This window comes from Nomascus leucogenys, chromosome 12 (assembly GCF_006542625.1).
Source record: "Nomascus leucogenys isolate Asia chromosome 12, Asia_NLE_v1, whole genome shotgun sequence".
Classification (NCBI taxonomy): Eukaryota; Metazoa; Chordata; class Mammalia; order Primates; family Hylobatidae; genus Nomascus; species Nomascus leucogenys.
The window spans coordinates 67,206,733-67,232,213 of record NC_044392.1 but is presented as its reverse complement, the minus strand read 5'-3'; the positions used below and the strand labels follow the sequence as shown (position 1 = coordinate 67,232,213).

Here is a 25,481-nt window from a genome sequence, read left to right as displayed (position 1 = left end):
GTAGCTGGGACCACAGGTGCATGCCACCACACCCAGCTAATTTGTATTTTTGGTAGGGTTGGGGTTTCACAATGTTGCCAGGCTGGTCTTGAACTCCTGGCCTCAAGTGATCCACCCACCTCAGCCTCCCAAAGCGCTGCGATTACAGGTGTGAGCCACCACGCCCATCCCTTCCTATGATTTTTAAATATGTTTGCTTTTGAGGAAAATTATGGTAGGTGTGAGAACATGTAAATTGTGCTAGTTATTGCTATATATATGCATGATTTATTTGGAGAGTGGCTTCCTAACAAACTGAAAACAAGTGGCTATGAAAGACATCTCACATTTCTTGAAACGAGAACATTTGGACAGGAGGAACATCACACACCGGGGCCTGTCATGGAGTGGGGGCTAGGGGAGGGATAATATTAGGAGAAATACCTAATGTAGATGATGGGTTTATGGGTGCAGCTCACCACCAAGGTACGTGTATATTTAGGTAACAAACCAGCACGTTCTGCACATGTTATCTGAACTTAAACTATAATTTAAAAATTTTAATACAGCTTAATATAACTAGCATCCTCCATCCAGTTTTTGTACTCACTGAAATGATTTCACCTTTCCATGTATTAATATCTTTTGCCTGTTTTTAATGTTCAATTTGCAATTAAATTCTATACATTGGCTAGTATATCATCAATCTTAATATAAAGTGTTCATTTTAATGTTGCCCTGTTTTTATCTCTTACTCTGATTTAGTTCCTCAGTTCCTCTAAGGCAATGGTTCTTTTGAGTTCTGGGCTCACTTTTTAGTAATCTAATGAAAGGTACCATCCTGTCTAAAAAAAAGTACCCCACTAGGTGCAGTGGCTCACACCTGTAATCCCAGCACTTTGGGAGTCTGAGGCCAGTAGGTCACCTGAGGTCAGGAGTTTGAGACCAGCCTGGCCAACATGCTGAAACCCCATATCTACTAAAAAATGGAAAATACGGGCCGGGTGTGGTGGCTCATGCCTGTAATCCCAGCACTTTGGGAGGCCAAGGCAGGCAGATCACAAGGTCAGGAGTTCGAGACCAGCCTGGCTAACACAGTGAAACCCCGTTTCTACTAAAAATACAAAAATTAGCCGGGTGTGGTGGCGTCTGCCTGTAGTCTCAGCTACTTGGGAAGCTGAGGTAGGAGAATCCCTTGAACCCAGGAGGCAGAGGTTGCAGTGAGCTGAGATCACGCCACACTGCACTCCAGCCTGGGTGACAGAGCAAGACTCCGTCTCAAAAAGTCAAAATACAAAATACGCCAGGTGTGGTCGTGCGCGCCTGTAATCCTAGCTACTCCGGAGGCTGAGGCAGCAGAATCGCTTAGAACCTGGGAGGCGGAAGTTGCGGTGAGCCGAGATCTCACCACTGCACTCCAGCCTGGGCGAGAGAAGGAGACTGTGTCTCAAAAATAAAAAGTACCCTAAAATATGTGTGTAATTTCAAAGGAACTCACAAACTGCCCTAGGACTTTGGTTTTGTTCACTGATTTTTTTTAAGCTATGCTTAGATGTACAGTGCTTGGGAATTAACCAGAAACTTAAGTTCCTAAGAGTAGTTAGTTCCAAAGGCAGTATCTATTTTATTTTACTTAAAGGTGCAGAGGAAGAAAAAATGACAATGGTATTCACTGAATTCTCTTCCCTAAAAGTTGTCCTTTATGAATATAAAGTTTTTGGTTAGTAGAGATGAGGTCCCACCATTCGCAGTTTATACATCTTTCAACTGATGCCAACGTGCAACCTCAAACACTGACTAGTTGCCCAATTCTCAGGTGATATTGGCCAACTGATGGGCGTTAGTTTGATTCTATTCTGGCCCTAGTTTGATTCTATTACGTAAATGCTGAAATCAGCCTTGAATGACTAAATTATAGGACCTCTAAGTAGAGATGACTTTATGTGGCAGGAAACGCTTGTTGGTAGTGTCACTCTGAAATTCCGCCTTCGTCGTTCTGTCCTATAAAGTCCCACAGCACTTTGCAAGTACCTCTGAAATGGCATTTATTGGGACCATTGTCACAACTGGAAAATGTTAGCATCATGGCTGACTTAAAATCCATTATTTGATTTCTCAGAGTATTGATATTCAAAGCATTTCTATTTACATAATCATGATCCACAATGTGTAGCACAGGTATGTATCCAGAAGTGTGTGTTAGGGGGTGGGGGGTGCCTTTTCAGCCTATTGTATTAACAGAGAACTGACCTTACAGCATTTCATGTAAGCCCTGAGGTTTTGCCACAAGGATTGGAGAAAGAACTACTTATTGTAAAGAAATCCTCACATAAGCTTCCCTGATCTGCAGGTACTTAAAGTCCACCAATCTTCAGTTGGTTTTCCTTGGCTGATTCTTGTTCTGACCATTCTGAAGCTGAATTATTTCTCTGTTTCTTGAGTCAGTGCAATTAGTCACACACATCCCTGCCCCTGCCCTCCAACAAATTCCATCAGCTGTGAACCCCTGACATCCAAAATAAACATATAATCTAAGTGAAAACAAGCAGCGCTTGCTGAGCAAATGCAAGGGAAGACCTCTTGTCTTCTCCTTCCCTCTTATTTAGAAATTTTGAAGTCAGCGTCCTGGATATTTGACTATACCAATAAAGGGAAAGTCTTAAATGAAACACTCATCCAGCCAATCCAGGTACTGGCTCGGTGAACATTTCCTGAATGAAGTGTTCCATGGGTTATGCGGAAACTTGTGCAGGGACAGCCAGTGATTTGTGGATGTGCCAGTTATCTATACATTTTCTAGCTCCACATCCACCTTTTATTTCCCTGCTTCGTGATTCTGGAGCTGGGCCTTGTAAACATTTTCCCATTGCCCGGCTTGGCATGAGCATAGTAATGTCTTAAGGAGCTCTGTCCAGTGGAGGCATGGCCTGGAGGGGAGCCTGCCAGCCAGAGAGGGTGTGTTTTCTTTTTTCTTTTTGCTTCTCCATTGTGTAGGGGCCAGTGGCATGTAGAGCACCCAGCAATATATATCCCCCAGCAAATTTCAGTACCATCTCATTGAGAGAAGTGGGAGTTCCCCGCAAGTCCACGAGCCCCCCTGCCAGCTTCCCAGCAAGTTTGCTAGTGCTCCAGCAGGCAGCTGCCCAGGAGTTTCAGCAGTACCTCACAGGTTTCCCAGTAAGTCTCAGTGGCACCCCAGTGGGTGGCCTCCTAGCTACTTTTGTTGACACCTCTGCTCTCCAGCTCCAACCTTCAGCTTCTCAGCATTTGCTGAGAAGCCACGACTGCACCCTTACCAACAAGGTCTGAATCTCAGTCTTGCAAGGGAACGTCTCCTAATGTTTTCTTTTTTTGTTTTGTTTTGTTTGTTTTGTTTTGGTTGTTATTGTTGTTTTAGACAGAGCCTTGCTCTGTCACCCAGGCTGGAGTGCAGTGGCACAATCATAGCTCGCTGCAGACTCAACCAAGGCTCAAGCAATCCTCCAGCCTCAGCCTCCTGAGTGGTTAGGAAGGATTATGGGCGGGTGCCCCTACAACTGGCTGATTTTTATTTTTCTTCATAGGGACTGGGTCTTACTGTGTTTCCCAAGCTGGTCTCAAACTCCTGGCCTCAGGCAATCCTCCCTCCTTGACCTCCCAAAGTGCTGAGATTACAGGTGTGAGCTACTGTGCCCGGCCACTTCCCCCACATTTGTTCTTTTCTTGGGTCCTCTGCCTCAGCACTAGAGGTAATGGCTGCTCCCTACACCCACTATTACTGTATTATTTTAGAGTTCTCTTTACCTTTAGTAGTTAACCCCATTACTAGTTAATAATTCTTTGTATCAGACTTTCCCTCTTGGAATTACTGTGTGTTTTCTGTCTCTGGACTGGACCCTGAATGGTACAATGTATTAAAATGATGCCAATCATGTGGATGCTTCCTTCTTTGGCTGGCTGATGAAGTAGTCTAGTATAAAGGGCTCAGCCCAAGAAGTTTGTTGAGAATTATGTAAGTGAATCAAACAGGCTTCTTTCAGAATTTTGACAGAAAACTAAGACTTGGCCAGTCCTTAGAAGAGTGGTCAAGATGCATAGTTGTCTTACAACAGTGACTGTGTAAAAGAGTCACCGGACCCTGAAGCTGCCTCACTTCCTGCTGGCTTTCTAGTTTTTTCCCAGTCTGGTCAGTGGATATCCTTGCGATTTCTCTGTTTTCCTTAAGGTGGCCTGAGTTTCTCTTCCCTGGAATCCAGGAGCCTAACTCTGATTTCTTTTATTGTAATAATAAGGAATCCCTGATCAGAAAGGGTCTTCCTGATATTTTCTAACATTGGGTTTTTAATCTGTTTATCCTTGGTTAGTGCCAGCAAGAAAATATCATCTACTTAATTTGAGCAAAGAAGAAAAAAAGGTGCGCTTTGTTTGTGACAAAAAGTGGGGTTTGTTTGTTTGTTTGAGACATGGTCTTGCTCTGTTGCCCAAGCTGGAGTACAGCAGCACAATCACAGCTCACTGTAGTCTCAACCTCCCAAGCTCAAATGATCCTCCTACCTCAGCCTCCCAAATAGCTGAGACTATAGGCACACACCACCATGCCTGGCTAATTTTTTGTAGAGATGGGGTCTCACTGCATTGCCCAGGCTGGTCTGGAACCCTTGGGCTCAAGTAACCCTCCCACCTTGGCCTCCCAACATGCTGGGATTACACACATGAGATACCATGCCTGGCCCAAAAAGGAAGTTTTATGCAATTCTGGGTTTTTTTGGTGGAAATCGTCCGCCCTTGGCAGAACTGGGGGGGTGTAAGGGCATGGCGGAAGACTACATTATGGATTAGGGCCACTAAAAATCTTGCAGTTTCCAATGTTTTCCTGGAGTTAATCCTACTCTATATTCCTTCTATATCCCTAAATATTTCTTTTTTATATCCCCTACAATGGCCACTTCACATCTTTACTAGTTTCTGAAGTTCCTACTCAATCTCCATATTCATTTCATATCCATATTTACTGCAGCCTTGACCTCCCTGGGCTCAAGCACTCCTCCCACCTCAACCTCCCAAGTAGCTGGGACTATAGGCACATGCCACCACACCTGGATACTTTGTTATATTTTTGGTAGAGATGGGGTCTCTCCATGTTGCCCAGGCTGCTCTCAAACTCCTAGGCTCAAGTGATCCACCCGCCTTGGCCTCCCAAAGTGTTGGGATTATGGGCGTGAACCAATGCACCTGGCCACCTCTCTCTGTATCTTTCTGTTACATGTCTTAAATTCTGCCCTTGGCTAATCTACCTATGCACCAGATCACATTTATTTATTCATTCATTTGTGTGGTAGACTGCCAATTGTTTCCCCAATAGAAATTGCTGGAATGTATCGTTAGTCTCTTCTATCTTCTCTCACTGAATTCTCCTGCTTAGAACTTTAATGTGATAGCTGGAACTTTATCTTGGACCAAGAAGGAGGGCCTCATCCTAGGGATGGCAGACTAAAGAGGAAAAAGGTGCCTGGGTCTCTCAAGACTCCATGGAATAGAATTGCCATGCCACTTCTGGAGGCTTTGCCTCTACTATTTTATATCAGGAAGAAACTTCTGGTTAAGCCACTGTTATAGGTTTTCTGTCCACTCTCAGCAAAACCTAATCCTGACTAATCACAGTTTTGATATCTGGAATTGCACACCAAATAACAGAAGCTAAAATAGTGCACATGAGCTTAGTGAAGGAGTTTGGGTGTCAGGAAGCATCGACACAGGCATGTGTGGGCTGGAAAGTGGATGATTCTTGTGTGGAACATCCTTACATTTTCTTCCTCTTCCATTCCAGACTGTTGTCTTTATCTTTTATTTTCAGTCCCTTTCCTGGCCTTTGCATTATTTACTAATCTTAAATTTCCTGGTATTACCTTATTAATACACTAATAATGTTTAAATAGGCTTACTCTTGTAGCTGTTTCCCCTCTTGGTTGTCTTAGCTCCATTCCCTTCAGTTATCAAAATTCATGCATTCACTGCTTTGCAGAATCTCATTCCTGAAGGAAGAATTTCAGACAGCTGGTAAATTTAGTCATTCAAAGCTTTAAAGTAAATTCATATTACAAAAGCAACCGCTTTATTTGCATTGTTTCCCAATGGAACAGTTCAGTGATAACACTCATTACCTATTTTGACAACCAAGAAGTTGACATTAGCCAGAGATGGTTGCTAACACAATAATTATCCTTCCTAACTCATTTCTTTAAAATCATTGTACTTCCAGACCATTGTTTCTCTCTCTTTCCTGAATCCCCTAGGACCTATAAAACACGTCATCAGGTTACACCATCTACTGTCCCTCAGTTGTCTATATCATCCATACCCAAAAGATACTCCCCTAACATTTTAATACTTATAGAGTTTAAGAGATGGCTCAATACCTCTTTCACCACTCTTGCCATAATTCTTAGTGATTCCAATATCCATTGAACAATCTTTCCAATACTCAGACCTCTCAATTTTTTGACCTCGTGACCTCCAATGATTTTTTTCCTCCATCTGACCTCAGCTGCAAGTTCCCATGGTTACATCATAGACCTGGCCATCATCAATAACTGGCACTTCTCCACAGTTTCCATTTCAAGCATCCCATTCTCTAATCACCAACTCCTATATTTCCTGCTTACTTTCTCTAAGATACTCTCCAACAATTCTTTAACTCCCTTGGGTCCTCCATTCTATTGCTCCTGCCAACTTTTCATTCCATTGCAGCCCCTTTAGCCTCCATTGCAGTGAGGTATTACAAGCCACAGTTCCTTGCTTACCCAGCTTAGTTTCCACTGTACAATATTATAAATCACATCCTTGAAAACACTCTTAACGCCCTTGATGCGGTCTCCATCACACTTGTCTAGTAATACCCCAATCCAAGTTAGATACAACTCTCTGTCTGTTCTGTGCCTGCCCACAAGTGACTGAACATGACTGGCCCTGTTTGCCATCACTCCCAATGACCCACTTGAGGGTTTTGTGCTGCCTGCCTCTGGAACTCTGGGCTTCAGCGAACTGGAGAGTGGATGTTCTTTAAATGTTGCACCCTAGGTGCCTCCGTTGCCCTGGTGGACACCATGGTGTACCATCCAGATCTCCCCTCCAGAGTTGTCCTGAATCCGGGCCAGGAGCACTAACATTCCTTTATCCACCAATCTTTGGATGTAGGTGGCCCAGGGAGCAGGTATGACTTTGAGCCAGGCAGCTCTCATGAGCCAAGGGCAAGTCTGCGAGAGGCTGAGCAGGAGCTGTCAACCACCAACACTCCTTGCTGCTGGGGGCATAAGTGCACGGGCTGTTCTAACCAAGCTGCTCCCTCCTCAGGGCCTTTGCACTTCCTCTTCCTTCTGCCTGGATGTTCTTTTCCTAAGTTTCCAAAGGATGTGCTCCTTCACTTCCCTTGGGCCTATGCTCAAGCATCTGGCTGCCAGAGAGGTCTTGCCTAACAGCTGTATTCTCTCGTATCACTCCGCTTTTTCTTCATAAAATTTAGCAGCACTAGACATATTTTATTACTTAAGCTGCTTGGTTTGGCTTTCCTTTGCTAGAGTGCATGCCCCAAGAGGACAGGGTTCTGGTTTGTTTGTATCTCCCATGTCCTGAATAGTTTCTGGTCTTCATTAGGTCCTCAATATGTCAACATATATTTGATGGGTGCACAAATTGAAATGCCTTAAATTCATAGTAGTCAGCTCATAAGGCAGAGTGGTTTAGTGGAAGGAGCTTAGGGTTTTGGAGTTAGACTGATTTTTGAAAACACCTTTATTTAGATATAAGCAGCATGTAATAAGCTGCACATATTTAAGACATAAACTCAATACATTTTGACATATGTATACACTCATAAAGTCACCACCACGGTTCACATAATGAACATGTTCTTCATCCCCAAGAGTTTCCTCTTGCACTTTTGTAATCCCTGCTTCCTGCCATTCTCCATCCCCAGGCAGCCACTGATTTGCTTTCTGTTTTTAAGAGTAGTTTGCATTTTCTAGAAATTTATATGATTGGATGAAACCATCTGTATCCTTTTTTTGTATCTGACTTTTTTTGAGATTCATCCATGTTTTTCTGTGTTCCTTTTTTGCTGGGAAATATTTCATTTGTTTATTACTTACTTTGGCTGACAGACATTTGGGTTTTTTTTTTTTTGGTTTTTTTTTTTTTGTTTTTTTTTGAGACGGAGTCTCGCTCTGTCACCCAGGCTGGAGTGCAGTGGGGCGATCTCGGCTCACTGCTAGCTCCGCCTCCCGGGTTCACGCCATTCTCCTGCCTCAGCCTCTCTGGGACTACAGGCGCCCATCACCACGCCCGGCTAATTTTTTATATTTTTAGTAGAGACAGGGTTTCACCGTGGTCTCGATCTCCTGACCTCGTGATCCGCCCACCTCGGCCTCCCAAAGTGCTGGGATTACAAGCGTGAGCCACCGCGCCCGGCCCAGACATTTGGTTTGCTCATAGTTTGGGGATTATTAAATATAATGCTACTGTGAATATTCCTATATGTTTTTGTATGGACATATGCTTTCATTTTTTTTTTTGAGTCAATACCTAGGAGTGAAATGGTGAGGTACGTGTTTAACTTTTTAAGAAACAGCCAAATTATTTTCCAAAATGATTGTACCATTTTTCATTCTTACCAGGTAGGAGATTTCTGATTGTTCCACATCCTTGCCGACATTTAGCATACGCAATCTTTCTAATTTTATTATTTATTTATTTATTTATTATTTGAGACAGGGTCTCATTCTATTGCCAGGCTGGGGTGTGGTGGTGCGATCACGGCTCACTGCAGGCTTGACCTCCTGAGTTCAAGTGATCCTCCCACCTCAGCCTCCCAAGTAGCTGGCACTACAGGTGGGTGTCACCACATCCAGCTAATTTTTAAAAATTTTTTGTACAGACAGGGTCCCACGATGTTGCCTGGGCTATTCTCAGAACACCTGACCTCAAGTGATCCTCTTGCTTTTGTCTCTCAAAGTGCTGGGATTACAGGCATAGCCACAATGACCAGCTTCTAATTTTAGACATCCAATAAGTATGTAGTGGTATCTCACTGTGGTTTTAATTTGCATTCTGTGGGCCCAGCGCAATGGCTCATGCTTATAATCCCAGCACTTTGGGAAGCCAAGGTGGGCAGATGGCTTGAGCCCAGGAGTTTGAGACCAGCCTGGGCAACATGGTGAAACCCCATCTCTACAAATAATACAAAAATTAGCCAGGTGTGGTGGTGCACACCTGTGGTCCCAGCTACTCAGGAGGCTGAAGTGGGAGGATCATTAGAGTCTGGGAGGTCAAGACTGCAGTGAGCTGTGATTGCACCACTACATTCCAGGTTGGGTGACAGAATGAGACCCTGTCTCCAAAAAAAAAAAAGAAAAAAAGCCTGTTTTGCATTCTGCTAATGACTAGTGATGTTGAGGATTTTTTCCATGCCCTTATTTTCCATGAGTATGTCTTCTTTTGTGAAGTGTTTGTTCATATCTTTTGCCCATTTTATATTGAGTTGTTTTCCTATTACTGGGTTTTGAGAATACAAGTCCTTTATAAGATATGTATTTTCCCCCAGTCTGTGGCTTATCTTTTCATTCCCTTAATAGTGCAGAAATTCTTCATTTTAACGAAGTCCAATTTATCAAATTTTAAAAACGGATTATGCTTTTAGTGTTGTATATAAGAAATCTTTGCCTAACCCAACATCACAAAGATTTTCTTTTGTGTTTTTTTTCTGGACATTTTATAGTTTCAGGTGCTACATTTAGATCTATGATCCATTTTGAGTTCATTTTTTAATATGGTGTGAGGTATGAATCAAAGTTTATGTTTTCTGCATATGGTTATCCGGTTGTTCCAGCACCATCTGTTGAAAAGTCTATTGTTTCTCCTTTGGATTGACTTGTATCTTTGTTGAAAATCAATTATCTATATATGTGTGGGTTTATTTTTGGACTGTCTGTCCCATTGATCTATTTATCTATCTTTATGCCAATACCACCTGGTCTCTATTTTATTTTAGCTTTATGGTAAATCTTAAAGTCAGGGACGGTAAATGCAGTTCTTGTCCCTTTTTTGTAATCCTATCTTGGTTGAAAGTAGAAATCAGACTGAAGCGTTTTAACTCCAGTTCGATCATTTAATTCTTATGTGATTTCAGATAAGCCAATTAATTATGTTTATTATTCATTTATGTATCTGTTCATTGTTAAAATTATACACTGTAATTATTAAATTAAATGCTAATTATTATTAAGAGTGTGAACTAGGAAGACAGCTCTGGAAATAAAAGGAACTAGCCAGGCACAGTGGTGCATGCCTGTAGTCTCAGCTACGCAGGAGGCAGAGGTGGGAGGACTGCTTGAGCCCAGGAGTTGGAGGCTGCTTGGCAAAATAGCAAGACCCTGTCTCTAAAAAAATGAAGAAAAGAAAAGGTACTGGAACTGCAGGGTGGTATAGAGGATGGGTAAATTTAATGTGCTCACCAGGGACCTCTCACTATCTTTCTCAGTACAGGGACATGCTCCTGCCCTTTCATATTCCATGTTGAAGTTTTGCAACAAATGCTTCCTGACAGTAGGACCGATCACTTACTTTGAACTAAAAGAACAACAACAAGTAAAGGTGAAAAAGAAAAATAAAACTGGTCAGCATCCCCGAGTTTAAAATAATTATTCTACCACATCAACAACTTTCTGTGCAGCTTTCTAAAATTTTTATTTAGACAGAAATTGTTTTAAAAAGAAGGTTACTTTGAAACCAAGGTTACAGTAGCTTTTTGGCCCGCTTACCGTGGCTTTCTCCAACTCTCTTCTTCTTTTCAGTCTTTGCAATACCTGTCCCTGCCAGTCTCCAAGTGCCCCTGGTTACAGGTCAGCTCCACACTGAAGGGAAGGAGCTACTTCCTAGGGTCTCTTCCCAGCATCACAGCCCCACATCCCAGTGACCAACGGTGTTATACTTCTGGGGGCCAAAGAGGACCCCGATTGCTTTGTTTTGTGCCATGTGAGTACTATGTTCAACAGGATGGCTGGTGGACGAGAGACATGTTTGACTTTGATTGGATTCATTCTTATCTGTCTTAAAATGGTGAGTTCATCATTCCAACTACCCACAACTATTTAGGGGAAAAAAGAAAGACACATTATTTTTCTCTCTTTTTTTTTTTTGAGGAGTTGGGGAACAGGGAGATAGAAATCAGAATATTTTTGGTTTGTACCCAGGTTGTATGTGTTTGCGTGTTTGAAATTTAATGCCATATACTAGAGAAAGAAAACAAGATTATCATTATATTTTAAGAACAAAGATTTCTGAAAAATCTGTCAGCAGCTACTGACTTAGTTCAATAGGCAGATTCAAAGGGGAAAAAAATGAAATAGTAATGGGATCTGCCTCCAGCCTCTAAATTCTATTTAGAGTTGCTTTGTGGTAGATTTGGGTGCTGGGAAATGATTTGTGTGGAGAAATACTTGTATGGATTGAAAGACTGCTCACATTAGGTATAAAAATGTTGTGATTAATTTATTACCGCTTTTATTCATGTTTTACGTTTGTTCAAGTTGTGTTTTTCTGTATGGTTCTAATTTTCTAAACTTTCCTTTTCAGGTTGCTCCAGCAAAATCAGGTACAATTTTCTGACCTGCAAGTTTTTCCTCCTCGTATTTGATTTTAATTTCCATTGTTAATTCACAGGCTACCCTGAAATATAAAGGCTATATGAGAAAAAAAATTCAATATTTTCTGAGCACTCACACTGGGTGCTAAGCACTATATTGGGTTCTGAGGAGATGATAACTGGTAAGACAAATAAATAGATTGAACTTGAAAGACAAATCTTCATAAAGGGTTCTTGCTGAGGACTATAATGTACAGAGTCATGTAGGCATGCATTTTCTCATTACAGTTAGCCATGTGTGAAATATTGCAAAGATCATCATTCTAGTTAAGATATTGTACAGAGTCTAATTTATACAAACGTTCTTGTTTATCTTCTGGGGAATTAGAGGGAAAATGAGAAATGTTATATTTGATTAAATTGTCCATATTCCCTACTTTAAAAAGGACTTTATACTTCTAATATTGCATATTTGAAATATAGACAATAGTCACTCAGGGCTGAAAGGGGGCCCTCTTTTAAAAATAGTTGATCTCCATCTTTCTTGAGTAGATAACTGAAGGCAAAAATAATTTATCTAGCGGCCCCTCCTAGCTCATTTGTGCTAGAAATCTAAGTATCTGGAATGGAAATTTATTTTTAGGAGGGTTTAGCTTACCTGTAGGAACCACATAATATCAACCATATCACCGATAAATTCATAGTGATTCAACATAAATTAGAAAAATTTTTATTTATTATTTTGTCTAGACCATAGAAAAGGAAGTGAAATTAAGACAGTTAAAAAATTTGATATAGATATATGTCTGAGCCATGAAATTTCATAAAATTCATGCATATACAGTAAGTTTTTAAAAATTTCTATTTCCTGGCCAGGTACTATGGCTCACGCCTATAATCTCAGCACTTTGGGAAGCCAAGATGGGAGGATTGCTTGAGCCCAGGATTTCAAGATCAGCCTGGGCAACATAGCAACACCCCATCTCTTGCTTTATTCTTATTTACTTGTCTTATTCTTGAGGGATCTTTAGGATTAGCCAGGAAACTATAGGAAGGACTGCTTGGCCATATACAAAGTGGCTTTTTTGTTTTTTTTTTTTTGAGACAGAGTCTCTGTCGCCCAGGCTGGAGTGCGGTGGCGCGATCTTGGCTCACTGCAAGCTCCGCCTCCAGAGTTCACGCCATTCTCCTGCCTCAGCCTCTCCGAGTAGCTGGGACTACAGGCGCCCATCACCACGCCCGGCTAATTTTTTATATTTTTAGTAGAGACAGGGTTTCACCGTGGTCTCAATCTCCTGACCTCGTGATCCGCCCGCCTCGGCCTCCCAAAGTGCTGGGATTACAAGCGTGAGCCACTGCACCCAGCCAGCTTTTTAAATACGTGGCCTTTGGGTGGGCAGAATCTAACTCTGCCATCTCATACAAGGTCCTAGCACACCCCGGACAGACCAAGCCCTCAGAACAGGCCCCTTTTTGGTGTTTATAGCATCTGCAGTATTCTAGAGAAATGGTAGGTCAGGCTAAGCTACTGATGCTGCTGCTAATTGACTCAATTGCTAATTGAGTCCTGGCTTTTCAATAGATGGAATGTGTATTAGCTACACTGTATAGAAGGTTTCATTTTGGTTGTGTGTATTTTGATTCTTTTTGGGCTCTGGTATTGCTGTGTATCTGTGTCTGGTCACTGGGGCCTCGTGGGCTAATTTAGATCTCTTTGAGCTGGTGGAATGCACAGTTGCTGAGAATCAAAGGGTTCATTTTTGACTGATCAGAGTAGTTGGTTGCACATCTAGGGAATAAAGTTTTCTCTTTCATCAGTCCAGTCAGTGGGCTAAACATAGAAGTACGAAAGAGTAAGGAACTGCTGCTGCTTTATGGACTTTACACTCAAGTTTCTCATCTATTAAAGGGCAACATACTACATAGGTGTTGATCTCCTTTCATTGTTGATGCTTGTCAGAGCCTGCCCTAAAATCAGGTGTAAAACAGACAATCCGTCTCTCCAGCCTGTTTGCTGCAGACTCCTCAGAATCCCACTTTCACAGGACCCCTCCATGACAGCGCCATATGGTCTGGCTTTTCCGAACCCATCAAAATTTACTTGTCTTGGCTCATACACAAATGTGCGTGCACACACACACACGCACACACACACACTTTCCAAGTGCCCTAACATACATTATTTCACTTATTCTTTACAACAATCCTAAAATGCAGGTATTTTAAATTTCAAAGTAAATCCTAATATGTAGGTATTAATAATCCATATTTGTCAAGGAAGGTAACAAGTCTAGAAGAGGTACAATGACTTGCATGCCTTCACACACAAAAGTAAATAGCAGGGCCAGGGCTCAAACCCAGAGCTCCTGAATCCAAACCCTTTGCTATTTTCCCACCACACAACCCCGAGTTTCATTCTGCGACACTGGCTTCCTGCATTATGACTTCCAAGCAAATGTGCCTCTCCTAGATCAATTTCATGAGGCCAGTTTTGTGGAGCCCTCGGGCCCCGTGACAGGCCTGTGGGGAGAGGGTCTGTGTCATGCTAGCCTTTTAGATGCCTTTCAAACCGCTCCGTGAATGCATGATCCGGCCTCCTGTGTCTGTGGCTAGTTTGGTTGTCATTTTCCCAGGAAGTTAGTTCATTCCAATGAACAGAACTGGTAACATAGGAGATAAGATTAACTCTGGGGACAGAGGAAACAGAAGGAGTTGAGAGACACCAGAAAATTAGAGGAAAGAAGGCATATAGCACAGGATCATTAGCTGGGGGAGCAGAAGAGGGGTGTGTGTGTGTGTGTGTGTGTGTTGGAAGAGGGAGCTCCTGCTGGGGCTTTCTCTTCTGTAGGGGAGAGAGGGAGCGAAGCCCTTTCCTACAGAATCGGCTTCCACTGGCAAGTGGCTATGACGAGCAAGCCTGAGACTTTCCCCCAGCATATATAACTGTCATAATTTTCTTTCAGTGGCAAAAGAGACTATCCTGGGTGATGTTCAAGGAATGTCTGGCCAGGGCACAGAGGAGACTTTGTTCATTTTTGCAGCATGGTTATTTCTGAGATGCTGCCAAAGCTAACTCTCTGGGCTATTGGTACAGAAAGAGAAAGTTGTCTGTATTGTGCACATAGGGACTTGGCTCTGGGAGAAGGGGAGCTGATACTGGAGAATCACCTGTCTGTCTTTACTCCTTCTCCCTCTTTGCCCTATAGTTCTGCTTGTTTGTCTTCCCTTTAGTTTTGAATTTGACATATAGTGATTTTACCCAGCAAGTAGAGTACATTAAATCTGAAAGGCCAAGTGCCAGTTTAAAATAAAACCCAGCTTTTCTTCCAGTTAGATCTCCTATATCCAAGACATTTTTGCATCTATGAAATTTTGTAAAGCAGTCAATCTGATTACTATGCTATGTCTCCTACTCCATACTCTCGAGTGTAGGAATGCCTTGTGTAAGCCCACGACATAAGCATTCATATCTCCCTGGCAAACCATAGCCTGGCCCGTCGCATGCTTATGCTGAGGCAGATATTGTGATAGAGAAAGGGAGAATAAAGTTTACTTTTATTTTGTATGGAAGAATTTGAGAATTATTCCACTCTGATAATATGAAAGAAAGTGCTATGGAGTAATTATAACAAAGAACTCAATCCTCCCTCCTTCCTCCATTAGATTAAATGTTACCTGGAAAACATGTAAAGTGCATGAGAGAGTGACCACAGCCACGGGGCGGAGGCGGGAGGAATGGAGATGGGTCCAGCTGGAGGCAGTGGAATGGCTGTGGGACCAGGAGGGGAGATCAATGGCAAAGCAGCCTGCAAAATTCACAGAATGCCCAACTGGAGTAGAATCCTCTGGAAGAAAGCCTCTTAATTATTCTCTCTCTCTTCCCAGAGTTCTTTCCCGTAATTACTTCTCATTCTTATTTAGCTCTTTTAAAGGTACAAAAAGTGCAAATTACCCCACAGGCAACTGGGGAAAACTTTGAAATCCCATCCCTGAATGAGAGGTTTGAGCTTTCTGGATCTCTTCTGGAGAGTAGCTTTGTCTTTCTTTTTCTCTGTTTTTCCTTGATCTGAATAATAAGGGCAAAACTTATGTCTGAAGGAAGGCATGAGAATGATTTAGCTTGAAGGTAAAATGATGAAAGAAGTCATCCTTGTAGGTATCTTGGCTAATGTACAACTCTAAAACCTCTTTCAGCTCCTGAAATACCCACTATTGATCAGGCATATTCAAAACTCAGCAACAGTATCACTGTAGAATGGGCTACAGTGCCAGGTGCCACCAGTTACCTCCTCACGGCTGAAGATGGGGACACAGTCATTGAAACCATGGTGGCCAATTCCCCAGGCACTGTGACAGGACTAAAGGCTGCAACCTTGTACGAAATCACCATCAGATCCATCAGCGCTGCTGGGAGAAGCCAGGCATCACCTCCAAAGCAGGCAAAGACAGGTGGCTGGATGGATGCTCTTCCTCCATTGAGTGTTTGCTTGTGACTTGGATCAGTTATTCTGGTGCTGCAAATGCAGAATGTGATTTGGTGTCACATGAGTGCCTATAATTCAAGGCCCAGAAGTGAAAGCTACCAAATGATGCTGTTTGAGAATTCAGCTATCTGTGGAGGAGGTGGCATTTAAATGCCAGATGCTTTGCTTTGGAAAATAAAGCCCATTTCTGGGCATCTTTAAAAGCATCCCAGCTTTTAAATCTCTGAAATAGGGATTTCTGGTTTTAACATGCCAAATGAAGAACACAGAGAAGGGATTTTGCTGCACTCTGACCAGATGGCATATATGTTAACAAAACAAATAAAAGCATTTGGAGTTTGTCATCAGCATTACTGAAATTGATTTGATACAGTTGTACCTAGGCATATTTCTGAAAAGTTATGTGCACATTAAAATAGTGTAACCCCTCATTTTCCCATTGATTTATATTATGATTATAGGAATGTTTTATTTAATTTCTGACTAACTTCAGTTAAAAGTAGTGCCTGATATTTAACATTTCTCTGTTTCCCATTCCTCTGCCAAGTCATTTATGATTAGTATACACTTAAATAGCAATTATTTAATGAAACTTTGTTGTGAATGCTCTTATAAAGCAAATAATTATTGTATATTATGGATATCAGTTTACTTGCTTCTAAATTTGAATCATCCTCTATTGGACTTTGGTAACACAAATGCATGTGTTTTTATTTTTTTAGTGTTGGCTGCACCAATTCTAGAAGTAAACTCTCCAAGTTCAGACTCCATTCTTGTGCAGTGGGAAGCTGTATATATGGCAATTGGATTCTCTGTGTCCATTATGCGAGCCAATGGCTTGGGGAGTATATGGAAAGAGAATACTACAAACACCTCCTTGACATTCACCAGTTTAGAAGCAGGGACTCTCTACACCATAAAGGCCTATGCATGGAATGCCAACGGAATCCCTGGGGATGACTCCACCTGCAATCAGAGAACAAGTAAGAACTTCTCAGCTCAGCCTCGAACAATTCTACTTTTGGTTAATGAGGGGGGCTGTGTGTTGCAGCCACTAAGGGCAGTGTTACATGACAAGTACAGAGCAGCTGGCAGCAACTATTTAAATTTATTATGAAGTTATTTATAGTGCCTTGTCTATTCCTCCTCAGTAGTTTAAATGCTTCCTGCATGGATAAAGAAATGCTACTCAGAATGCACACAGCATGGCTCCGCCCTCTAATATCCAACTCAATTTCAGCATTCAACATTCGACATCACACAGAAGAAGATGATTCTTGTTAGGTTTACCCATCACCCCTTGTCCCTTTCTGGGTTCAGGCCAATTAGCATAAGAATTGGGCCAAATAGGAATTCATTTGTTCAGCAGATACTGAGTGAGTGTGTGCCAACTTTGAGCTGGCATTGTTCTAGAGATACAGCAGCAAGCAAAGCAAGGTTTCTGCAGGCACAGTGCTTGATGCTGCAGTGGAATTAGTGTTTCAGATCTGTTTCCCAAAGGCCTCAGCTTGGGTCTGAAGTCAGCATGGGGCTTCCCACTATTGCTCCTCCAGCTGTGGGGAGAAGCTGAAGCTTGGTGTGCGTTTTCTCACCATCCCACCTAGAGGTCCCCCGAACAGAGGACTATGCAGCATTACAACTGGAGGTCCAAATTGAGCTGCTAGAGTGAGCCAAGCGAATGAGAGAGAGAGAGAGGGAGAGAGAGAACGAGAGGGGGTGTTTTTTCTTTCCTTGAGGCAGAGTAAGCCATCCACTGGCAATGTAACCTAAATAGATACGAGAATCTCACCAACTAGATTAGCTGTTTCTCCACTTGGGGAGGACACAGGAAAGGATGGAAAGAAACCAGAAATGTTCTCTCCAACTTTCCCTAAGTTTGGAGGGGAATGGAAGCCCCATAGTGCATGGGCCAAGGCAGAATGTAGGGAGAAGAGAGAGGTTTGCCTTTTATACTATCTTCCTAGGGAGGTAGTATAATCATAGCCCTGAGGTGATTCGTGACAGGCTTGGTGAGTCAGGATGTCTGTGACAAGTCAGTCTCCCTGGGCCTTTTCCTAGGCTGGCTGGCTTGCTTTCTTTCCTCCTTCCCTTATCTTCCCCTCCCGTCCTTCCCTTTCCTTTCCCTTTCACACTGCTTTTTCTTTCCACATTTGTTGAGGGCCCACTGTGTACTGGGCATAGGTTAGCTGATGGAAATACGAAAGCAAATAAAGCATGATCCCTCCATTCAAAGAATGGATTATGTCAAAGGAGAGATCAATGGGGAGTCAGCGTTTCCAGTTTCACCTGACCAGTGCTTTGGCAGAAGGCTGCAGACACAGTGAGGCACAGGAGGGAGCATCTTCATCAGGCTGGGGCACTGAGACAGCATCTCCTAGAATAACTTGTTTCTTAAAGACTTCCCCTTCATAGGTTTCCCCATGCTTTACAAAGCTTTACAGAGTTTAGATTTCGCCTCTGGATTAGTTTCCTAGGGCTGCTGGAACCACAAACTGGGTGACTTGAACAATAGAAATGTGTGGTTTCATGGTTCTGGAGGCTACGAAGTCTGAAATCAAGGTGTTGGCTAGGTTGGTTCCTTCTGAGGGATGTGAGGCACAATCTGTTCCAGGCCTCTCTCCTTGGCTTGTAGGTGGTTATCTTCACATTCACATGGAATTTTCCCTATATATGTTTATCTGTGTCCAAATTTATTCTTTTTATAAGGAAATCAGCCATATTGGATGAAGGCCCACCCTAATGACCTCATCTTACCTGATTACATCTGCTATGACCTTATTTCCAAATAAGGCTACATTCTGAGTGTACTAGGGGTAAGAACTTCAACATATGAACTTGGATGGAACCCAAGTCAACCCATAAAAGGCTCTCACTACGCTACCTATTTTTCCTAGTTCTCCCATGCTCCCTGTGGGAAAAGCAAGTTGCCCTAAAACACTGCAGGCTGCCCCTACCAGCCCTGGGCCCAGCAATTCCCTAAAGCAGAACTGCCTCTGTAGACAAGCTGACCATGCAGTGGGAAGGAGCCTGTCGAGATGGCCCATGGGAAAAACATGGCAGATGCCTGCCTCACAGAGAATGAGTTAGGTCCTCATGTCCTCAAAGAGGCCTTCCCAGCCGGGCGCAGTGGCTCACGCCTGTAATCCCAGCACTTTGGGAGGCCAAGGCAGGTGAATCACGAGGTCAGGAGATCAAGACCATCCTGGCTAACATGGTAAAACCCCGTCTCTACTAAAAATACAAAAAATTAGCAGGGCATGGTGCCAGGCGCCTGTAGTCCCAGCTACTCAGGAGGCTGAGGCAGGAGAATGGCATGGACCCTGGAGGTGGAGTTTGCAGTGAGCCAAGATTGTGCCACTGCACTCCAGCCTGGGTGACAGAGCAAGGCTCCATCTCAAAAAAAAAAAAAAAAAAAAAAAAGAGGCCTTCCCTGTTTGCCCCAGACATGTCCAGAGGATGCTGGTCTCTGCTCACAGACTGTTTAAGCAGTTTCCTAAGGCCTGCTGCGTGGGCGTTCTTACAGTACAGATTCCAAAGAACTGAGGCCAATTTCTCCCCTCCCCAGGCCAGCACACCTTCTTATGCTTTTTTAATGTGGTAACTCTTAAGAAAGGAAGGTATATTTACAAGAATGTAGGGTTAAGTGTTTTGGAGACACTAAAAGACTGCCTTAATATGTATGCATCACACTTGATACCTTCCTTCCTTTTGATAATGAATGGAAAGAAAATCTGCTCCTCTAGAAACAATTATGACTGAAAAGCTATTGCAGTAAAAGTTGTAGCAGATGTCAAAAGTAACAAAGGGATATGTTTAGTTTCATTGATCAATAACAGAAAATATTTGACCTATCACTTAATAATAACATACCCACGTGGCCCTTTTGGTTCTCTCCATTTATAATTTCATTTAACTATTTTAACTACTTATTAAATAATGCGTTAATTCATTCAAAATGTGTCTTTTGGCACCTATAGGTGTTAGGCATGGATCTTATTAGATCTATTTACATATGAGAAAAAATTAAATAACAAAAAGGGTAGATAATATGGGGTCAAGGTCACACAGTTTATTATGAATTTGCACAGTAGCAGATGAATTACCAGTTCCCAGGCATCATCCTAAATCCCAATTTTATGCTTTGAACACTTGTAATTATCCAACTATTGGGTACCTTATCCTCCAGGCTCTGCAACATTGTTATGCCAACTCTTAATTAGTTTGTAAGGCTACTACAAAATCTTAATTGTTTCTCAAAAATATAGGTCCTCGGGCCCCTGCCAACATTCAAGTCTCTTTTGATAGTGGAGATCTGAAGGCATCTTTTTCATGGGCACTGGCAGAAGGAGCTTTCAATTATACTGTGATGGCTTTGAGTGACTCTTCAGAGCTGACCTGCAGTACAACTTTCAGTTCCTGCACCATCTCTTCCCTCCAGTGTGGAACTGAATACTCGATTTCAGTTTTAGCAAGTAATGATGCTGGATCTAGCAAATCATCGTCAGCAGTGACCCTGAAAACTGGTATGTAAACAAGAGTGAGACTGCTGTAGGGCTTGCAGCAGTGACTGCTGTAAGGGAGACATTCACTGACAATGTTTCTGAATACTCTGGAAAAAATGAAAATGAAAGCCTGGTCTAAATGAAAGCATTGAGTTGGACATTCTCATGAGTTTGAATAATATTGATAGTGAAGCGAGATATTGTGTATTGCAAAAAGCACTTTTTGGAAAATTAGGAGGCCAGTTTCTATTCCAGATCTTTCATTAATTAGTTTTTTCTTTTTCCTTTGTAAAGCTGTGAAAATTCTAAGATGTGGTTTGAGTTGTACACAGCTCTAACTGTGCATACAGATAACTGCGTCTTCTTTAAGTCATGTCTCATGTCCTAGGCTTGGTGGGAGCCGCCATTTTTTAAGAAAAAGATAGGATATTTCTAGTTCTGAACATGTGTTTAGATATTTTTCCATTTTCATTCTTATCAGAGAGATAACCATATGTACATGTGGAAGTTGACTCCTCTATTTAGAAATATCTATGTGTCTTGGGGATGGAAACTAACACTTAATGAAACTAACACTTAATGAAGACCTACTATGTCTCTGGCACTATAAGTATATTATTTCATTTAAATCTCATGACAATTCAGTGAGGTGCGTTCCGTTATCTCTTTTTTTAGATAAGAAAATTGAAGCTCAGAGAAGTTAAATAATTTTCCCAAGGGCACACTGATAATAAGCGGTAGAGCTGAGATTCAAGCTGCTCAAGTTTGCCTAATTCCAATGCTTAAAGCCAAAGAAAATGTTGACAATTACAATAATATCTACTTTATCTAACAGTCAGTTATGTCATTCTAAGTTTAAAAAGCTTCTGAACAGAAAGAAAAGGAGCTGTCACCAAGTTGATGCACTCCATTCCACAGGAAAACAATTAAAGCTATTCTTTCAGGCCCGCACTCTCTTACAGTTATGTCAAATTAAGGTCAGTGATAACAAACTTGATGATTTGGCTTCTCTTTTGACAACTGTGATTTAATGTGAATGGTACATTAGAAGTGATTATGAGGACAAGATAGCTGAGAGTGGGAGAAGAGAGAAAAAACACTTTCAAAAGCATAGCAGTTCTGAGTTAGGCAGTTAGGCATTTAATGCAGGGGAGAACCATGCAGAGTTTTTAAATCTTGGACACACATTAAGAGCATCTGGGGAGCTTTTACAAAATCCCAATACACAGGTCCCACTTAAGACCAATTGGAGTTGCTGGGAATAGAATTTGGATATGAATAGTTTGTAAAAGCTCCCCAGTTGATTCTACTATTCAGTCAGGGTTAAGTGCCATTGAAATAGTCCTTCACACTTACAGGTCCAGGATGTTCTAAGGCAGTTTGTGTATAACACAGTCATGATCATGGGGATGACCTTGATTTATTAATAAAAGAACTATGTTTACAAAGTACTATGTGTCTCCTGGGGCCCAGAAGTGTGTAATATATTTTGGGAAGATTTCCACTAGAGAAAACTAAAATTTTTAAAGCTTAGCACTTGAATGAACAAACTTTACTTGAATTCATTCTTTCAGAAGACTTTGTTCCATCAATAAATGAGGCATTATGTGGATAAATGAGGTATTGCCTTAACACAGGGAAACAGTCAATATTAACCAAATCAATACATGCCTGCTTTTGACATAGTCTAGCATTTATCTTGTGAGATAAATTTTAGAACATCTGAGAATGTCTCCTGGGTTTGTACTGAGTTATACATACTATTTGATTTGTTCCTTATTCGTAGCATCTAGTATCTTAACTCTATGCTCAAGATGCTCCCTGGAGGACACAATGGGCATGAGAATGTATTCTGTCATTCAGTGCATGAGAGACTGCAGTTAGAAGAACTTTCCAGGTTGCACACGGAGGCTTATGCCTGTAATCTCAACACTTTAGGAGGCCAAGATAGGTGGATTGCTTGAGTCCAGGAGTTCAAGACCAGCCTGGGCAACATGGCTAGACCCGGTCTCTACAAAAAATACAAAATTAGCTGCTCATGGTGGCATGCACCTGTAGTTCCAGCCACTCACGAGGCTGAGGTGGGAGGATCACCTTAGCCTGGGAGGCAGAGGTTGCAGTGAGCTGAGATCACACCACTGCACTCCAGCCTGGGTGACAGAGCGAGACCTTGTCTCCAAAAACAATTAATTAATTAAAAAATAAATTTAGGCTGGGCGCATTGGCTCACGCCTGTAATCCCAGCACTTTGGGAGGCTGAGGGGGGAGGATCACTTGAAGTCAGGAGTTCAAGACCAGCCTGGCCAACATGGTGAAACTTCGTCTCTACTAAAAGTAGAAAAATTAGTTGGGCATGGTGGTGCACACCTGTAGTCCCAGATACTCGGGAAGCTGAGGCAGGAGAATCACTTCAGCCCAGGAGGTGGAGGTTGCAGTGAGCCGAGATCACATCACTGCATTCCAGCCTGGGCAACCGAGTGAGACTCTGTCTCAAAAAAATAAATAAATAAAATAAAAAATAAATTAAAAAAAAGTTTTTTTTAAAACAGAACTTTCCATGCTATAGAGGCTTTACAGATAAACCCCCAGAAAGACCCAGCTCCATTCCTTCCTACTTATGTGATCTTAAACAACTTACCAACCTCTATAAGCCTCAGTTTCCTCAACTGTAAAATGATGATAGTTGCTGGAAGAATTAGAGAATATATTAATATAAAACACAATGAATGATGTCTGTATTTTAATCTCTAAAACAGGTAACTTCTGGGCTATTCATTATTCCACTCAAGCCAGACTAGCTTCATCTCTGGATGAAGTCAAATATTTCAACAAATAATCTAACAATGAAAATTTTTATGTCTTAAGATGACTATGAATCTCTGATGGCTCATTATTTCAAACAACATTTCATAAACAAGAGAATGCGAGAGGTCATTAAAATTTGTTGTAGTGGTTTGGGGCCTATAACATAGCCTTTGGTCCTATAAAGAAAATCTTCTAATGCTTCCAGTGCACAGTTTTGCATTTTGTGCACCAAATTCACAAAGCTCAGAGTTGCTGATTTGGGTTGTATTGAAATCTTGGATAATTGCAAAGATGTGAAGAAAATCTCCTGCAGTAGTCTCATGTTTATTATTGATCATTTCCTAGTTGCTTGTGCACCTGGAAGAGTGACGATCCAAGAAGATCCCCCTGGCCACCTGTCTGTGGCTTGGTCCAATGTAGATCTGGGTGACTACTATGTGGTGTTTGTGAAGAGTGATGACGGCTTGGAAGTACACTGCAACACATCTCTCACTCAGTGCAATTTCTTATCTGAGTGTGGCTTCACTTATTTTATTAGTGTTTTTGCCTATAACAAGGCAGGGCAAAGTCCTTTGGGTGACATATTCAATTATACCACAGGTAAGTCCCATTTGATGCTCGTCAAGGGGGTTCTGAGATCGCTAACCTCAGCAGCAGAATGGATCACCTATTCCACTTTTTGACTTACCACCTGGGAGTCATTCTAGAGCCAAGAACAGAAAGTAATCTCTTATCTCACATTCTTTCCAGACTAGGGAATTTTGGCTTTGTGGACCTAAGCATAACTAGACTGCAAGGTTTGGGAGTGAAAAGAGGAGAAAGAATGTAGTTGTTCAACCTTGCTCTGAAAGATTGAACTCTCCACAAAGACGTACTCAGTGAGTGTTCTAGTATGTGCTGCTGCCAAAGAGAGGGCAGTGCCTCCGTTTCAGGAGGTCACTCTTTCCCTGAGACCAAGACAGACATACAATGGCCAAGATGCTACATGGTGTGGAGGGCTTTGGAGTAGGACACTTGGGTTTACACCCTAACTTGACCACTAATTCATTCCTTCAGTGAGGATAATGATGCCCACCTTGCTAGTTCCTTAGTATCCTCTACTGCAAAATGGGACAAATCATGAGAACATGAATGTAGAAAGGTCTTGTGTGTGACAAAGCATGATGCAAATTTTTTATTATTAGCATCACCATTGCTGTTGCTATTATTCTCCTCCACTAGGCTTGCATCTTGTACAAGGTAGGAATTATGTCTTATTTATCTCTTCATCCTCAGTGCTTATAATAGTGTGATCAGCATATGGGAGATGCTCAAGTTTTGAAGAATGAGTGGAGTGATTTGAAATTAAATAACTACATTACAAATAAGAATACTCAAACATAATTAAGTAAAAGTCTAGCTGAATTACAGTAAATTTTGACAGGATGAGGGATCTAAATCATTGGTGCCTTTGGAATGTGGAATAAGAGGCTATCGATAAGGTCCTAACACGAGAGGGCCCTCCAGAGTGGCCTTGAACTGGATCTTGAAGGATGAATGGGAATGTAGGTGGGGCAAGAGCATCCCAGGGAAACTCCAAGCTGAGTCAGACATTTGCCAGTAGGGTTCATTAGGGTCTCTTAGGACCTACCTATATACGGCCGGGCACAGTGGTTCACGCCTGTAATCCCAACACTTTGGGAAGCTGAGGCAGGCAGATCACTTGAGGTCAGGAGTTGAGACCAGCCTGGGCAACATGGAGAAACTCTGTCTCTGCTAAAAATACAAAAATTAGCTGGACGTGGTGGCATGTGCCTGTAATTCCAGCTACTCCAGAGGCTAAGGCCTGAAAATCACTTGAACCCGGGGAGCAGAGGTTGCTGTGAGCTGAGATCACACCACTGCACTCCAGTCTGGGTGGCAGAGCAAGACCCTGTCTCTTTAAAAAAAAAAAAATCTACTTATATAACTATGACCCCTACCCCCCAGTTTTATTTGGTTTAGTGTCTGGAAAGGCTGACAGGATCTGAGAAGTCAGACTGCGTATTATTTTACCAGGCTTTCCAGTGGAGGGGTCAGCAATCTTCTCTGCATAGAGAACAAGGGCGCACATGGCGT

General features: G+C 42.1%; 1 protein-coding gene across 1 annotated transcript in view; it reads left to right on the top strand.

Annotated features, from left to right (window-relative positions):
• Positions 1 to 10,984: 10,984 nt before the first annotated feature.
• FNDC7 (fibronectin type III domain containing 7) overlaps positions 10,985 to 25,481 on the top strand; it is a 29,504-nt gene continuing 15,007 nt past the window's right edge. The window contains exons 1-6 of the mRNA XM_003267874.2: positions 10,985 to 11,067; positions 11,584 to 11,602; positions 15,788 to 16,042; positions 16,800 to 17,060; positions 20,343 to 20,600; positions 23,730 to 23,984. Coding sequence (XP_003267922.2) covers positions 10,993 to 11,067; positions 11,584 to 11,602; positions 15,788 to 16,042; positions 16,800 to 17,060; positions 20,343 to 20,600; positions 23,730 to 23,984 — 1,123 coding nt within the window. The 5' untranslated portion in view covers positions 10,985 to 10,992. The remainder of the gene's footprint in view (positions 11,068 to 11,583; positions 11,603 to 15,787; positions 16,043 to 16,799; positions 17,061 to 20,342; positions 20,601 to 23,729; positions 23,985 to 25,481) is intronic.